Genomic DNA, 19098 nt, shown 5'->3' on the forward strand with positions numbered 1-19098 from the left:
TTAGGCAATCTAGAAGAAATGGACGCATTCCTGGAAAGCCACAAACTACCAAAACTGGAACAGGAAGAAATAGAAAACCTGAACAGGCCAATAACTAGGGAGGAAATTGAAGCAGTCATCAAAAACCTCCCAAACACAAGAGTCCAGGGCCAGATGGCTTCCCAGGGGAATTTTATCAAACGTTTAAAGAAGAAACCATACCTATTCTCCTAAAGCTGTTTGGAAAGATAGAAAGAGATGGAGTACTTCCAAATTCATTCTATGAGGCCAGCATCACCTTAATTCCAAAACCAGACAAAGACCCCACCAAAAAGGAGAATTACAGACCAATATCCCTGATGAACATGGATGCAAAAATTCTCAACAAGATACTGGCCAATAGGATCCAACAGTACATTAAAAAAATTATTCACCATGACCAAGTATAGCAACATTTTCTACGATAGCCAAAAAATGGAGCAGCCCATGTCCACTGATTGATTGACTGATGAATGGGTAAAAAATATATGAGATTTTATATATATGTAACATATATTCATAAAATATATATTCATAGTATATATATTCATATGATATACATGAATATTACTCAGGCAGTAAAGAAAATCTTGCCACTTGCAATACTATGGATGGAGCTAAAGAGTATTATGATTCTAAGCAAAATAATTCAGCTAGAGAAAGACAAATACCATATGATTTCCCTCATATGTGGAATTTAAGAAACAAAATAAAGGAGCAAAGGGTAAAAAAGATAGAGGGAGGCTAAGCAAGAAACAGTCTTAACTGTGGAGAACAAACTGATGGTGTGGTGCTGGGTTAAATGCATGATCGAATTAAGAGTGGACTTCTTGCAGTAGTGTTGTATGGAAGTGTTGAATCACTATACTTTACACCTGAAATTAATATTATATTGTATGTTTACTAACCAGAATTTAAATGAACACTTAAAAATAAATAAGTGATATTAATTATAGCATCGGAAACATAGTCAACAATATTGTTATAACTTTGCATGGTGACAAACGGTAGCAAGCTATACAGTGGTGAATATTTCATAATGTATATAAGGTTTGAATCACTATGTTGGACACTGGAACTAATATAATGTTGTATGTGAATTATGCATCATTAAAAATAAAATTGTCACCCAGTGTTGCAAAGAAAAAGGGAAACATACAGATCAATAGAAACATAGATGCAAAAAATAAATAAATAATTGCATTTTAAAAGTACTTTTTCTGCCTCCTCAATTTTTCTAAAAATCTAAAAATACCTTCATCTTTATAACTGAACTCTACTTCTGAAACTAATGATACACTAAATGTTAATTAACTGAATTTAAATAAAATAACATTTTAAAAATTTGCCTTCATCTTCCCTTATGTAGTTAGGCTTTTGTCATTTAGAAGAAATATTTCTATTCCTATACAACTAGTTATCATGGGAGGATGAATCAATGAATATTTGAGTAATTACTTAATATTTAAATCTCTGCCATGGTGTTATTGTTCAATATTTTTTGATATCCTTCCCAGAAATGTATTCTATTCAGCAGAAATCTAAATAATTTATTTAAAGATAATATAATTGAATGCAGGTGTATTAAAAACTAAGGCAGAAGAATAGAGAAATTTGGAAATTGATGTCATTGTGACAGTGACAATAAAGTTGAAAATGGAAGTCTTCGGAATTAGTGTCAAATACCAGTACATCCCTGTTACTGGGATGATGATTTTAGAGTATTTTTAGTATAATAGAAGTGACATAGCAAGGGCACAAGAAAGAAGCATGTGATGATAATTTAGCAATCTTATCTCAAATTAAAACTTAAACATCAAAAGACATTTCTCACAAGGTCTAGATTCTCAGTGTTTGTGATACGGATGAAAGTAAGTGAACAGCCTGGGTGGTCAAGTCTCTGACCCCAATATCATCTGGAATATAAAAATTTCTCAGAGACACATGCCAATTAAATGACACAATAAAAGCTGAAAGCTGCTACATTCTGGAGGTGTGTGATGAGATAAAGTGTCTTCAAAGTAGCCCAAGGGTAAGAATTTCCTGTTCAAATTTTAAGTGACACATTGATAAGAAATCAACTTTTTCCACTATTACCTCACTCTGAGCTCTCACAGGGTCGGCAGTCTGTGAAGACCACAGATATTACCTGTTTACAAGAGTAACAAGGTCTCCTACTGGAAGATGCATCACTTTCTGGCCAACAGAAGGTATGTAGCTCTACTGCCCTGTCTCTCTAATAGCCAACTTTTAGTGGGAGATTTCAAATGCTAGATGGGATGTACTCGAGGTATAATTAATATACAATCAAATCACAAAGAACGTTGGTATTTTTATTCCAACAATTCAGGGTGAAAAATAAGAATAAATATGAAATATCTTAGAAAAATTTTTAAAGTATTTAAAATATTACCTATGGTGAAGTAATCAAGTGTATACAAACACACATAGCTGGGTCTATAAATCTATATAAAGTCAAGTGAAATTGCATAAGCATCATGATAAGAAACAGTTAATTTTGGATTTGTCATCAGTCTAGATATAATTACATGTAAGATTTGATATTTAGCTCAGGCTTTAAAAATGATCTCTCAAAATGAATTCATCAAAGAGTGAGGTAAAACATTATTCCTCATGCACTTACTTAGGTAAATGAAACTAGTTTGGTTTTTTATAAAAAGCAGGAAGAAGTTCCTTCTGTAAAATGCTACTTTAGATTTAACTATGAATAGTCAAAAGACTTTTTAAATAAATTGAGTAAAACTTGGCAAAAAATTCCATACTGAAAGGTACTACTGTCTAATTCGTTAGATGTTGCATCATCTAATGAAAATGAATTAGTAATTATAATGTGGCTATTGTGTTAAAAATCAAAATAACTAATATATAGTTGAGTTTATGAAAGCCGGATTGAATATTAAGTGATTTGTATGCATTATAAATTATACCTTTTTACTCCAATTTTAAATTAGTAAACTAAATTGCTAGACATAAAGTAACTTTTTAAAGATCACATTTTGTAAATTTGAGAGCCAGAAGTAATTCTAGATCTCACTGACTTCAAAACTCATTGGTGGAATTATTAATTTACATTTAGTTGATTTGATAAAATTGCTTACACAACCAAAGCTATGCTCACAACCTAGGACAGTCATAGGATCTTTCTGAAAGTTTGTAACAACAGTGTTCTTCCATAAATGTTCTACATTTTTATTTATCATTTTATGGTTTCATATTTTGCCATTAATACCAATTTCTGGTGTTAAGTGAATAGTTTTCAAAACATGGTTTTTGTTATTTTGTTTCAATATTGTTAAGGTTTGGGATAAGTTTAGTGTATCGCATGACATTTGAACATATATAATTTTTCTTTTAAAATTTAATTTCTCAGAACTCTACAATTATTCAAAATAAAAGATCATTGATAAGAACACATCACCTTCTAATACAGAAATGTCATCAAATAAAAGTAATTTATTACAGGAAGTTCTTTTATGTACTAAAACTATTTCCCAATCAGACTCCTCAATGTTTAAGCATGACTGGATTTAAAGCTCTAAGGGAATTAGTACCAGATTTTACATTATCAACTGCAAATGAGTACTATCACCCACCTCACGCTCCACCCAGTGTGACCGTCCTGGCAGTTTTGTCATTAAATACAGTCTTCATCAAGTCCTTCAGTTCAGTTCCGCTTGGCACTGTGCTTGCCACTACACAGCTACAGAGATGAATAACCAAGGATGTACCTATGCAGAACTTAATCGAGTGAATAACTCAAAGAGACAACAAATGAAAGCTAAGGGCACTAAAAATTCCATTTCAGTAACTGAGCAAGAAATAACCTATACAGAATTAAATCTTCAAAATGCTTCTCAGGATCATCCAGGGGAACGAAAGAACTACCACTGCAAAGGTAAAACATTTAAATCACACACAGTGTAACTGTTCTAGAATGTGCTCTGGGGCACATTGGTGGAGAGAATGAGTAGGAAATGATGTCCTATATTTTTCATTTGTAAGGATCAGAGCTTGGAGTTGGTAAATAGTATTGTAGACTAATAGACTAATTTTACTCAAGCACTGTTGTAATTCATAGTCTTTGATAACTCATGGAATATTACCTTTCTGAACATGAGATAGTATATTCTGAGAAAAGATTTCAATGGTAGATACAGTTTGGGGTCCAAGTTTCTATATGTGGACTCCGTGTGCATCGCTGGTTCTTTTGTATGTAAATTTCCTAAATGATTATTTCCATCCATCCTTTGTCAGTGTTTTCATTTCTGTTCCTAATATTTACTACTATTTCCAGGGAAGATCCTTGCTAGGATGCTGGGAATCATCTGCTTTGTCTTGATGTCCACTGTGATAACAATAGTTCTTATTTCCTGTAAGTGTTTGAACGACTACCTGGGAAATTTCATTTTAATGATTGTCCCTGCCTCAAAGTATCTCATACTGTTATGGAATAGATCTTTCGTTCTAATGCATGTATGCTATAAAAGTGGAATGATTATTCTGAATTTGTCAAAAGTATAAATAACAGAATAGTTGTAGAGAGTATTACACATATATTCAGTTTCATTACTCAAAGAGGTGTTCTAGGAGACACATTGAGAAATAAATACAAACTAATTCTTAAGACTGGTTAAACCCAATACTGTAAGAAATGGAGAGGTTTGGTTTTTAATAGGCTTTTGAAATATTTTCTCCCAAATCTTCATTTCTTTGTTAATATTGCTTGGTGAAATAAATTTTATTACAGAATTTTGTAATTCTAAATAATATTCCAAGTTCTAACTTAAGAAATTGAAATCATAATATATTTATTTCAGTTTAAGTTTTTATGATGATTTCTTTAGTTTTTTCAGTTACTGAAATACTGGAGCAGAACAATTCATCCCTGAAAACAAACATTCAGAAAGGTATAAAATGATTTTCAAAATTCTGATATTATTGTTGTTTCTATTTGCCTCAAATTTCCTCCTGCTAAAACATGATAAAAAAACCATTTTACTATTCTAAGGAAGTCGTTTTATTCAGTGTTCTTAGGACAATCTTAGATTGATATTTTTGTATGTTTACTTTATATAGGCACATAAATTAGGGAATGACAAGGTAACTATTCTCTGTGAACATGTGTGAGCATATTTTATTTATATCATCCTGTGAGTGTTCATAGATGTGTATACCTATGGATATACCTATGCAAGTATGTAAATTAATTTGAATTTGTTAATATTCAAATATCTTTTGTATAATATCTCATAATCTCTCTTTAGCTTATCACTGTGGTCATTGTCCAAAAGAGTGGTTTACGTATTCCAACCATTGCTATTACATTAGCACTGAAAGAAAATCATGGAATGAGAGTTTGGCATCCTGTGCTTCTAACAACTCTAACCTGCTCTACATAGATGATGAAGAAGAACTGGTAAGATTTCAATGTTCCCAGATTTTATTAAACCTTATCAATTAACATCTTTCTAGAGCTGATCAATATTTTTAAATGTATATGTAGCTTATTTTAAAGTCTGTTAATATTCCATAGCTTGACTCTATATTTTATTTATATTTTTATTCCTTTAATGTACATTTGATAATTTTCAGTATTGCTTTTCATAGAATACCATCCTTCTATAAATGCTCTTTTGCCTGAAATAAAGTTTACTAATTAATTTTACCATACAACAAAGAAACTAAACGTATGATTGTGCAAATTGATCACAAAATGGAACCATGTAATTACAAATTGAATCGTGAAATAAAAATTTAGAGCCTCAATCAGCCCTGTCAACTTCAATATTATGAAATATCTTCACTTACTTTCAGACTTTATATGAATGGAATCATTCAGTAAACATTTTTATGTGTGTCTCCTTTCACTTTCATATGATATCTGTAATCCATCTATATTATGATATTTGTCTATAGTTTGTGAATTTTTACTCCTATATGATATGATTATGATATTTTAAATCTATTCTCAGAAATGTAGTTCCTTTTTAGTATGTGGGTATTACAAATAATTATTTTATGAAAAGCCTTTTCCATGTCTTTTTTCACATATTATATTCATAATGATATATTTATATAAATATTTATTTATATATGATGCATAACTACATAGTATATGTATATTTAGGCATATAAATATTATATTTATCATAATAGAATAATGATCTAGAAATATAACATCATAATTGTAATTATATATAATTATAATACAATTTCTTCTAAGTATGAGAATGAAATTACATGGTCATAGATATATGCATATTTCAATTTATTACATTATTCCAATATTTTTCTAGATTATTGTATAATTTTGCTGCATAGTCAATGGTTTTCAATGGAATAATGGACAGTGTCTAAAATAGCTTTGTCTTCCTAGCATGGCTTTTTTTTGCCATTGTTTTGATTGGAGAGAAAAAAATATTTTTGAGGCTTTTGTCTGTACCTGTTAGTGTCTGTCATTTGCTCCGTCTGGAATTTGTGAGGTAAAGAGAAATTCCAATGCATTCGCTGCCATGTCATTCCCTGGATCTGGAGTGCCTGGTTCTGTCAAGTTTCTCATCATCTGTCTAAATCCTCTTATGCTGATATATATATATCTCTAGTTGTTTAGATTGGAGCATGTAGTTCATTTACATTCAGCGTAATTATTGATAGGTATGTATGTAGTGCCATTTCGTTGCTTGTTTCGTTGTTGTTTCTGGGGATTTCTCTGTTCCTTTCTAGTTTCTGTCACTTTTGGTCTTTTTTTACTACTCAAAAGAACCCCTTTAATATTTCATGCAGGTCTGTTTAATGGTCATGAACTTCTTTAGTCTTCGTTTGCCTGCGAAATGCTTGATCTTTCCTATTTGGAATGATAGCTTTTCTGGATACAGTATTCTTGGCTGCAGATTTTTCCTATTCAGCAAGTTGAATATATCATGACAATTGGTTCTGGTTTACCAAGATTTTTGTGGAGAGAGCTGCTAACGTTATTTCTCTTCCATTGTAAATTCGGGTCTTCTTTTGTCTTTCTGCTTTCAGATTTTTTATCATTATATTTTGTAAATTTAACTACAATAAGTCTTGGTTGTTTTTGTTGCTTTCATTGGGAGTTTTCTGTGCTTTTTGGCTTTGAATGTCTGTTTCCTTCCCTGGTTTAGGAAAGTATTCAGTTATTACTTCCTCAAACATGCCTTCTCCCAGTTTTTTCTCTTCTTGTGGGAGTCCTGTGATATGAATGTTTTAATATTTGATGGAGTCACATTTTCTCCAAGTTTACTTTCATGATCCACTATTCTTTTTTCTCTCTTTTGTTCAGCTTCATTACTTTCCATAATTCTATCTTCTATATCACTTATACATTTCTCTGCTTCTTCTGTCCTTGAAGTTATTACATCTAGTTGATTTTCATATCTCAGTTATTGCATTTTTAATTTCTGACTGATTTTTTTTTAGCTCTCATTTCTCTGTGGCAGGTGTCTCCCTGAGGTCTTCCATGCTTTTTTGAAGCCCAGTGAGTATCTAGATGATTGTTGCTTTAAATTCTGTGTCAAGAAGGTTACTTGTATCTTTGTAGATTAGATACCTGGCTGTGATCATTTCTTCTTTCTTTTTGGTTGAATTTCTCTGTCTTGGCATTTTGCCTTGGTCTCTATTCTTCTCTGTCTTATAAAATCCTGTTGTTTCCTCCTCCTGAAAGTAATGGCTTTTGAAGAAGAAGCCATATAATGTCCAGAGCCTGGCACTTCAGGACGTGTCTGTGGTGTGTACTGCTTGTGCTCTGCTGCTGTGTTTTGGCTGCTCTATCCCTCAGGTCAGACATCTACAGAGTTTCTTCTTGCCTGCAGTGGGCAGTGTTTGGGCTTTGGCCAGGGCAGCAAGCATTAACTAGGTGTGGTTTCATCTGCTTGTTAAATGAGACCTGATGCTATTTCCACTGGAACTGAAGGATGGCAGAACCCTATGATCAATTGACATGGTGCATGTGGGGATTTGTGTTGATCTTCTGGGGAAAGAGCCCACGGCTCCTGGTCCTTAGGCACACTTGCCCAAGAGAAGGAGTACCAGCAGGCACAGTGAGGTGAGACTTGGTGCATGCACCTTAGGTTGTAGCTTGCTATTTACTGAGGTTGGTTTATGCTGAGGGGGAGGGGAGGGAAATGGTGCCAGCTAGCTTCTTCATCTCCAGAGAGGGGAGTCTATGCTTGCTCTCATGGAAGCCCTTCCACAACAGTGAACAATTCCTTCTTGCGCTTCTCAGGCATTTTTCCAATTGCTGTTTTCACATTGTCTGTCTCCAGGTTGTTTGCCTGCCTGGAGTACCACATGCACTTTGGACTTTACCTCAGCCAAGCCTGCTGACCTTTAAAACTCCAATTTTGGGGGGCCTGGTGTAGCAGGGACCTGGCTGGTCTTCTGGGGGATGTTCTTGGCATGCCGGAACTGATGCAGGTTTGACCCATCATGGCAGTCATGCCTGAGCACAGGGGCATGGGATTTGGAGCAAAGCAGGCTAAACAGCCAGTGTCCACATTAGTTGCCCTCAGTAGGTGTCTCTGTGCCTATGCTGAGGGACAGAGGAGGGAAGTGGATCCTGCCATCTCTTTTGTCTCCAGATGTACCATGACACCTCTCACAGATATGCTAGTAGAAATGAAAATGGATTCTCCTTGTGCACCTTAGGAGATACTCAGATCATGCCATCTGTCCCAGGGTTGCTTGCCTGCCTTTTCTCCAAGAGTAGGGCACTACGCTTAGGTCTCTATTCAAGCAGAGCCTACTGACTGTTAAAATAACAGTCTTCGAGCTGCACTGATGGCAAAAACTCATGAAAATCAACCTCTCTTGTTTTCTCAGTCAATAGCTTTGGGGAAGTATTCTCCTTGTTCACTCCCCTGTGCATTCCTCTCTCTATCACGTTTCTCCATGACCAGGACTCCCACCTCTCTGCAGCACCTGTGACCTGTTTCTCCCCCAAACCACATTTCTACACTTGATATCTTTCTCGATGTGTTCTCTACACTCCCTCTAGTTGTGCAGTTTGTTCTATCAGTCTTCAGGACAATTTCTTGGATATTCAGATCTTTTGCTAGTCATCTAGTTGTCTTCAAATGATGATGCAACCCTAGGGTCATTTTACTATACCATCACCTTAGTTCCTACCCCCCAAGAAGTCATATCATTTTATCTTCCTTACTCTGCTAATGTGATGGATTAATTTTATGGGATTTCAAATGTACATTTAGCATGGTATTGCTTCAGTACATCTATGTACGTCATGGTCTATTGTTTTTTATTTATTGTTAAAATCTATCTATAATTGCCACGGACATGTAGTTTCCTTTTTAAAAAAATCCCTTCATAACTACATATTTTTTTCCTACCCCACAAAAACTTTCTATTTTAAAAAATTGAAATTATAGATTTCTTTATACAAAAACATCTAAATACTCCATAACCATGTGGAAAGTTTTTTGACTTGCATATATAATCCTGTTAGAAATTATAAGATATATCTGGTATTTTTATTTCTTTTTGTTTTGGTTTTTACAAGTTGAAATTTTTTAGGATTTTTTTCTCTTTTATGTCTATTTTTAAAGGTATTTGCATATTTTCAAAATATTATGTTATGGTAATTTTACTGAAGTATAACATGCATACAGATGAAAGCACATGTTAACATGCCAACAGGTGACTGAATGTTCAATATCACCATTGCACAGAATGAGGAAATGAATTGCAAAATGTCCCTTTCATGTTCTTTTCTGATAAAAAGCACTTCAATTACATGGAATATTATAGTATGTATACTTTATTTTTGGCTTTCTCAGGTAAAGCTAAACTTGTGTGAATCATCCATATAGTTGCATGAAATTGTCCATAGCTCCTTGTTCCATTATCTGATTGTACTACAATGTAAAATTCATTCCGATGATGATACCATTGGATATTTGAGTATTGTCCTATTTGAGGCTACCATGAATTATATTTAACTATACATATTTCAGCACCAGCTTTCATCTAAATATATGTTTATCACTTTTTCCTTCTATAACTTCATTAAATTCTTCTTCTAGCTTCCTGAGAGGTGAGGTCCTCAGATCATTCATTTCATAACATTCTTCATGTTGAATATAAGTGATAAAGCTATGAAATTATCTCTAAACACTATTTTAGTTCCAGCCTAAATTTTTTTATATATTCTCAGTTTAATATCTGATATAATAATCATTAATAATCATTAATATCATTCCAGTACAAGGTAATTTATATCATCCAGTACAGGTATTTTCAAAAGTTTCATCTTTGAATTGTAAATTTTCAGAAGTATATCACTTTCCAAACTGAAAATTTTCCATATTTCTTTCTGTTGTTGGTTTCTAATTTACTTTTTTCTTTAGAGAATGTTCTTTGAATTATTTCACTTATTTAATGTTTTTAAATATTTATTTATTTATTTATTTTAGACGGAAGTGGGGCAGAGGGAGAGAACAAGTCTTAAGCAGACTGCACTGAGCATAGGCCCAATGGGGGGCTGGATCTCAAGCCCTGAGATCACAACCTTAGCAGAAACCAAGAGTCCAATGCTTAACCAACTTTACCACACAGGGACCTGTCACTTATTTAAATTTTTATATCATTCATGAACTAGAGGGATACTTTCTACATTTGTCAGTTACATCAAGCTGGATTCTAGCGTTTTTACACTCTTTCATAGTCCTTCTTATTTTGCGGCTAGTGTTCTATCACTTATTGAGGGAAGAGTTTTTAAATCTCCAACTATACTCATTGAATTGTTTATTTATCCTCCTAAATCTGTCAGTTTCTACTTCATGCTTTTGAGGGTTCTGTTGTTAGGTAAATAATATAACTTTTTAAGAAAAGATTTTATTTATTTATTCATGAGAGTCACAGAGAGAGAGAAGCAGGCTCCATGCAGTTAGCCCGATATGGGACTCGATCCCAGGACTCCAGGATCATGCCCTGGGCCAAAGGCGGATGCTCAACCACTGAGCCACCCAGGCAACCCAATATATTTTTATAATAGTTTTCTCTTCCCTTTATCCTGATAGCTTTACTATTTTGAATTTTTAAAATCCTGATAATATTTCTTGTTTTAATAGCTACTTTATCTGATATTAGAATAGCCATTTCTGCTCACTTATGATTACTGTTTTCAGGGTATCTTATTTTAATTTCACCTATCTGTGCCTTTAAATCTAAAGTGTGTCTATTGTATATAGCATATAGATGGATCTTATATTTTTATTCAGAATGATAATTTCTATTTCTATTCTATTCATATTTCTATTCTATTTCTATCTATTCTATTCTATTTCTACTCTATTCATAATTCTAATTTCTTTTTCTATTTCTATAATTTCTATAATTTCTTCTGATTATAGTATTTATTTCATTCACATTAATGCAATTATTTGTATACTTGAATTTAAGTCTGTCATTTTGCTGTATATTCTATGTATATGTCTTATTTTCTTCTTCCATCTTAACTGATATCTTTTGTATTAAACACATATTATTTTTATGTTCCATTTTAATTCCTTTGTTGATATCATAGCTGTAATTTTAAATTATATTCTTGTCATTCCTGTACGTAGAACAAATGTATCTTCTGTTTGCTTTTATTGAGATATGACTTACATATAGCATTGCATATATTGCAATATGATTACCGTCATAATATTAGCTAACACCTTTGTCATGTCACATGTTTATCATTTCTTTTTTGTGTTGGAGACAGTTAAGATTTAGTCTCTTTGCAACTTTGAAGTTTCTAATATGCTAATGCTGACTACAATCACTATGTTGTACATCAGGTCTACAGAACTTATTTATCTTCCGGTTGTAACTTTGTACACTTAAACAACATCTCCCCAGTTTCCCCACCTCTTAGGCCCAGGTAAACAACATCTGACTGTATTTTTACAAGTTCAAGTTTTTTAGATTCTACATACAAGTAAGATCACACAGTATTTGTGTATCTCTGTCTAATGTATGTCACTTAGTACAATGCTTCCAAGGTCCATCCATCTGTCACGAATAGCAAGATTTCATTTCGGCGGATGGCTGAGTAACATTCATGATTTGTGATATATATATATCTATATATCTATATATATCTATATATATATATATATATAGATATATCTCACACCTTCTTAACCCTTTATCTGTTGGCAGACATGTGTTTGCTTGCATTTCTTGGCTGTTGTAAGTAATGTAATGAGCATGGCTGTGCAGATATTTCTTTCAGATACTGATTTCAGTTCTTTTTAATATATAACAAAGAATGAGATTACTGAATTATATGATAGTTCTGTTTTTAATTTTCTTTGGAAATTACCATATTATTTTCCATTGTGTCCACAACAATTTATTTTCCCACCAAAAGTCTTCCTTTTCTTCACATTCTACCAATATTTGTTATCTTTTCTCTTTTTGATAAAACCCATTCTACTAGATGTGAGGTGATCATATCATTGCTTTATACTCATTGATTTGCATTTCCCTGATGAACTGTGTGGTTGAACACCTTTTCATGTACCTATTGCCCATTTGTATGTCCCCAGAAAAATGTCTACTCAGGTCCTTTGCCCATTTTTAAAATTGGATTATTTTCTTTTTTATTATAGTGTTGTATGAGTTCTTTATATATTTTGGAAATTAGTCCTTTATCAGATATATGGTTTGCAATTATATTCTCTCATTCTATGCTGTCTTTTCAATTTTTTGACTTTGCTGTGCAGAATCTCCTTATTTAATGTAGTCTCATATTTTTATTTTGCTTTTTTGATGTCTGTGCTTTTGGTGACTTATCCTAGACAGCATTGCCTAAACCATTGTCAGGGATCTTTTTTTCTTTTGCTTGTACCAGTGATTTTACACTTTTCATATATTTTTATTTTATTAATTTGTGTGGGTTTTATTGTTTGTTTTGGCTTAAAGAATTCCCTTTAGCATTTCTGGAGGGTACATCTAGTGCTTATCAATTCCTTATGCTGCACAGCTTTAACAGATACCAACGAAGTCATGATGCTGCAATCCTGTGATTGCCATCCAAGGCCAGAGTTGAAACTTTGATTCACCATCCCCTGAGATGGTGTGAAAATCTTTCTCTCTACTTTATTTCTGAATGGTAGCTTTGCTGAGTAAGGCATTCTTGGTTGACAGCTATTTTTTTCTCCTCTGATCTCTTTAAAATATTATCTCTTTCCCTTTTTTTTTGGGGGGGGGTCCTAGAACAGTGCCTGGCATGTAATAGGCACTCAATAAATACTTGTTGTTTGTTGAAAAAAAAAATAAAAATAAAATATTATCTCAACTTCTGGGGAAGAGCCAAGTAAGAAACTTACCTCATCTCATGGATACAACCAGGTAACACCCACATCACTGTTAATGACCTAGAAAATGACCAAAGACTTGTATAAAAGACTATCTACTGCTGATTATAAGGAATAGGCAACCTCCAAGAAGATAGGAATCTAGAGATTCAGTCAGGAAGTAAGCAGACCTGTAGAACTGTTCATGGGAAGAAGGGCTGCCATGGGTGTATAGAAAGAAGAGAAAGAAATCCTCACACAAAGCACCACAAGCCTGGAGAGCTCATTCAGGGAAAAAGAATCCCATAATATTGGCTTGAAAACCAGAGTTTATTTTGTGAGTTCTTATAATCAATGGGATCTAAGACCTGGAACGTTAAAAAAGAAATGAATAGTCTCATCTCTAGGTGAGGCTGAGGGAGCTATAGAAAACTCAGTCCCTGCCCTTAAAGAGTCCGCACCACAAACAACAGGCTGAGACAGGCCTTCTTGGTGACCCTTCTGGCATGCTGACACTCAAAGCCCTTAAAGCAGCATTGGAGCTATAGTCCTAGGATCAAGTGCAAGTGAAACCACCACGATGCCATGTCCAGTGGCACAGCTTCACTTGTCACTATTGCACTGATGTCTAGAGTGGAGGCATATGCCAATATCCCATGGACACTGTACTTGGGTCTCAGAGGGTAATCCCCGTGACTCAGGCTAGTAAAGGAAATGCACCGGTGACACAGATTCTGGGATTATGAGGTTCAGTGTTGCTTGCGACCAGAGGCAGGGTCTAATAGTCTGGGATGGTGGAGTCAAAGGTTCAACTCTGGCCTAGCTGGCAGTCTGGGACGGCTCAAAAAATTACCATATAAATTAATGGTATTAACTTATTCAATTTGTACCATATTAGCTTAAAAACTGTTTCATAGCAAAAAAAAAAAAAGAAAGGGAACCCTGGGTGGTGCAGTGGTTTAGCGCCTGCCTTTGGCCCAGGGCGCGATCCTGGAGACCCGGGATCGAATCCCACGTCGGGCTCCCGGTGCATGGAGCCTGCTTCTCCCTCTGCCTATGTCTCTGCCTCTCTCTCTCTCTGTGTGACTATCATAAATAAATAAAAATTAAAAAAAAAAACTGTTTCATAGCAATATTTCAGATTCAGATAGTAAAGGAAATCTGCACTTCTAAAAATGTGCTAAAGCCAGTTAACACTGGTTTCTGAGCACCAAGTATACAAATTTTTTTCAACACTGTGTTCATGATTTCATGTTAGTGACTTGAAATAAACCATTCAAGGTGACTTTGCACCACAAAAATCAACAAATGCTAAAAAAAAAATAAGGCATAAATCCCCTTCCAATGTGCCCAATTACCAGCACAAGGTTGTATCCATATATGGTATAGACCAACAATACAGTGGTATGATGGTTTTAAATAATCTTATCTTTTAAAGAAATAGAGAAGAAAATACACACAGATTCTTAAATTTACCCACATACTTACTAATTATATTGCCTTCTCCTCCTCCTCCTCCTCCTCCTCCTCCTCCTCCTCCTCCTCCTCCTTCTTCTTCCTTTCTATTGCCTTTTTGTGGATATATGTTGCCACCTAGTGTCATGTACTTTTAGCTTGAAAAACATTTCTGGAGAACATGTGTGCTCAGAAGAAATTCATAGGTTTTTTTGTGTGTTGTTAGGTCCTTATGTACATTCTTTTTTTTGCAAGATTGTTTTGCTGAATTTAGAATTCTTGTTTGACAAGTTTCTTTGTTTTGTTTTGCTTTCTTTCTTTTTTTTTTTTTTACATTTTTATTTATTTATGATAGTCACACACAGAGAGAGAGGCAGAGACACAGGCAGAGGGAGAAGCAGGCTCCATGCACCGGGAGCCCGACGTGGGATTCGATCCCGAGTCTCCAGGATCGCGCCCTGGGCCAAAGGCAGGCGCCAAACCGCTGCGCCACCCAGGGATCCCCTTTTGGGGGTTTTTGATTTGTGTTTTGTTTTTAATTTTTTTCCAGTACTTTCAGCTCTTTGATTTTGACTTCTCTGTCTTTTATTCTTCATAGTTTCTGATGAGAACTCCTCTACTAATCATATTATTAGTTGTAATTAAACGTAATGAGTAGTTTTTCTCTGGTGCCTTCAAGATCACCTCTCTTTGTTTACTTTCTATTTTATTTGTTTAATCATGCGAAAAATAATAGAAAATTTATCATATTGCCCATTTATTTAAAAAATAAACTTTATTTATGAGAGTAGGTTTAGGTTCACAGCACAACTGAGACAAGGCCCAGAGGTTTCCTATATACCACTACTGTCTACATCTGCGTACCCTCTCCCATTATCAATATCCCCCACTTGAGTGGTACATTTGCTACAACTGATGAATGTACATTCACCCATCTTTATTACTGAAAGACCTTAGTTTAAATTAAATGTACTCTTGATTTGTACATTTTATGAGTTTGGAGAAATGTGTAAAGACATTTTATATAGAATAGTTTCACTGAAAAAAAAAAAGAATAGTTTCACTGGCCCAAAATTTTTCCATGCTTCACTTATTAATTCTTCCCTTTCTGCTACACCCTGGCAACCATTGATATTTTTACTGTTTCTATAGTTTTATTTTTTCCTGGGATGTTGTATAGTTGGAATCACACACCTCACATTTTATCCATTACATTTTAAAGTACATTTTAACATTTTATGTCATGTATCTTAACCTACTTTAGTTAGTTTGAATGCTAACTATATTCACATCGTTGTCCAACAGATTTCTAGAACTTTTACCATTTTATTTTTTTATTGGAGTTCAATTTGCCAACATATAGCATAACACTATTAGTTAACCACTAATATTTTTAAAAGGATGTATTCAAATATTGCAAGTCAGTAGGGCTTCCACTCTTTGCCATGTGATGTGTGTGCATGTGTGTGTGTTTGCATGAGTGTGTGTGCGTGTCAGAGAGAGAGAGAGAGAGAGAGAGAGAGACTGGGAGTACCCATGAATTTACTATCAGTTTTCAACTCTCCGTCAGCTTTCACTTTTAATTGGGTTTATCTGGGTCTTCTCTACATGTGGGCACATTTTTTTCCATCAGCCAGGAGTGTGTAGAGAGCTAATGTCATCACTTCTGTTGTACTTTCACTTTCAATATCTTCCCGTTATATTTATGGGAGATAAATCCACTTCAGAAAGTTTGAGTCTTCCTCAATCTTTATCTTGTAAATTCTCCACTTTGAGCTGAAAAAGCATTGGGCCATTTATCCCTTTCCCCATTGTTCATACTTCTGCTCCTGTGGCAACAGCCCCAGTGATTTTTGTAGCCTTTCCAAAATTATAAATACTACAATTCCTCTTGGTCACTGATCTAGGACAGACAGGTGGGGAGGCATGGAAGCAGTCCTAAGCAAAAAGATTACAAATGTACTTTTTACTTGAATCTCTAGGAGTTTTTTCAATAATAAATATTTCATAAATTATTACTCACCTTTGATCAATGATCAGAACTCTGAAATTGTTATCTTTGGCAGATCGTCCTCTGCACTTAGTCTTACTAAGATATTTTCGTAATGTGCCCAGTGTGTAACATTATATTATAATTTGGAAGATTCTATAGGGGCACCCGGGTGGCTCACTCAGATAAGCATCAGACCCTTGATTTTGGTTCAGGTCATGATCTCAGGGTCTGAGATGGAACCCCCTACCCTCCTGTGGGGCTTTGCCCTGAATGTGGAGCATGTTTGAGATTTTCCACTCCCCCTCCTAAAATAATAATAATAATAATAATAATAATAATAATAATAATAAATAATGTGAGAAGGAAGTAACTTTATTTGTTGCTACAAAATTTAAAGGAGCTTAAGAGGTTTATTTGACATCTAATAAAATCTATTTCCTCATAGTATATATTGGACTTCTTCATTTTTTCTTCATGGATTGGAGTCTCCCAGAGAAGCAGTAATTCGTGGGTGTCGCCTAAAGGCTTAACTTTCTTTTCCGAACAGTAAGTTTCTCGAGAATTCCTATATTTTATACCATTAAAGAATTAGTCATGGAAAAAAAAAGCATTATGTGAATAACTATATAAACACAGTGATTGAAGTGTTTCCATAAAAAATGATAGAAAAATTCAGATTTAGATATATAACTGCTAGAAAATGAATTGTTTCTTCATGAAAATATTAAATTATATATTGCTAAGATTAATTAGATATTATTTTCTATATTTCAGGTTGTCAGTAACTTCAGGGAGAGACAATTGTACATTTCTATATCTTCATATAAACAAAAACAAAATTTCTTTTGCATCCTGCGTAGAAAGAAAAACATATGTCTGTAAGCACCAGATACTTAAGCTTACCTAAATTTGGTATAATGCTATCTCATTATCTAGAAAGAACACATTTCTCTTTTCTTCAAGCTGTATGATTATTTACTCAGTTATTTTTTAAAGACATTTTTGAGAGCAATTTTAGATTCACAACAGAATTAAGAGGAAGGTACTGAGATTTCCTATATTGCCCCTGTCTGCACCCCTGATAGCTTCCCCTGTTATCAACATCACTCACTAGAAATGGTTCATTTGTTGCCAAGTATGAATCCATAGTGATGCATTATACTCACCGTAAGTCCAAAGTATACCTGAGATTTCTCCCTTGATGAGTAGAACTATTTTTCAACCTTTATTTAATGCAAAAATATATATACTCAGGAACATGTTATTATACATTTTAAGCTTTTGTATTTACTAAAATAAATTATATATAAATTACAAATCATAATATAAAGCACTGTTATTATAAAGTCCTCAATAAGGTGAACACTTCCACTCATATTTCCAAATTAATCGGCTTGTCCTAGCCCTTAAAGGAGCTACAAATGAAGGTTGAGCAACTCAGGGTGGCAAGGTTATCAGTCAGTTTTGAGGAAGGCGACAGAAACCAGGAGACGTTCGATATAAAGCGTTATTAACCATTTGCAAGGGAAAGCCTTCAGAAAGGAGATGAAAGAAAGTTATAAGGATCCCGTCGGATTAAAGGAAGGATTTCTGAGAAAGCCAGATCTACTCTCTGAAGATGGGATTCAGATGTCACCGAAGACAATGTGGCTACACAGCTTCATGGCAGACATGCTCACGGGATTGGCCTGGGACGGAGCAGCTGCACAGTCCACAGGCTGAAGGTGGTGAGGATGGATCTCAGGCTGTGACGGGCAAGCAGGGAGGACCCCTGCCAGAGTGTAAGTGTGTAGAGGCTGGAGGATGGGAAACTTTGACTGATATTGGCCACAAAATCTTACTGGAGGTTGAAAACACACGACTTCCTGCCTGCATGCAGCTGGCAACCAAGCCACAGTAGCCAAACACCATGAAAACACCTTGAAACCAGGAAGGAAAGACCTTTCTGCAGCAGTGTCTTGGTTTTTTTTTTTTTTTTTTTTTTATAAAATTTATTTTTTTATTAGTGTTCAATTTACCAACATACAGAATAACACCCAGTGCTCATCCGGTCAAGTGCCCCCCCCCCCCCAGTGCCCGTCACCCATTCACCCCCACCCCCGCCCTCCTCCCCTTCTACCACCCCTAGTTCGTTTCCCAGAGTTAGGAGTCTTCATGTTCTGTCTCCCTTTCTGATATTTCCCACACATTTCTTCTCCCTTCCCTTCTATTCCCTTTCAGTGTCTTGTTAATTGCCTTCACCAATAGGACACAACCTCATGTGAGCTAACAAGGGAGAGAAGTTGATAG

The 19098-nt window shown here is 34.6% G+C and overlaps 1 protein-coding gene across 14 annotated transcripts in view; it reads left to right on the top strand.

The window, feature by feature from the left end:
• Positions 1 to 19098, top strand: part of LOC140617499 (NKG2-A/NKG2-B type II integral membrane protein-like) — a 63643-nt gene that overhangs the window by 4609 nt on the left and 39936 nt on the right. For 6 of the 14 annotated variants that reach the window (XM_072799026.1, XM_072799028.1, XM_072799024.1 and 3 more), the window contains exons 4-10: positions 2136 to 2228; positions 3845 to 3934; positions 4334 to 4411; positions 4884 to 4946; positions 5304 to 5455; positions 17255 to 17355; positions 17584 to 17687. In XM_072799026.1, the coding sequence (XP_072655127.1) occupies positions 2136 to 2228; positions 3845 to 3934; positions 4334 to 4411; positions 4884 to 4946; positions 5304 to 5455; positions 17255 to 17355; positions 17584 to 17687 (681 nt within the window). Of the gene's footprint in view, positions 1 to 2135; positions 2229 to 3409; positions 3935 to 4333; positions 4412 to 4883; positions 4947 to 5303; positions 5456 to 17254; positions 17356 to 17583; positions 17688 to 18334; positions 18763 to 19098 lie in introns of those variants that run through there. The other 8 variants (XM_072799032.1, XM_072799033.1, XM_072799034.1 and 5 more) reach the window with 6 other exon arrangements.

The sequence above is a fragment of the Canis lupus genome, chromosome 25 (genome assembly GCF_048164855.1).
Source record: "Canis lupus baileyi chromosome 25, mCanLup2.hap1, whole genome shotgun sequence".
NCBI lineage: Eukaryota > Metazoa > Chordata > Mammalia > Carnivora > Canidae > Canis > Canis lupus.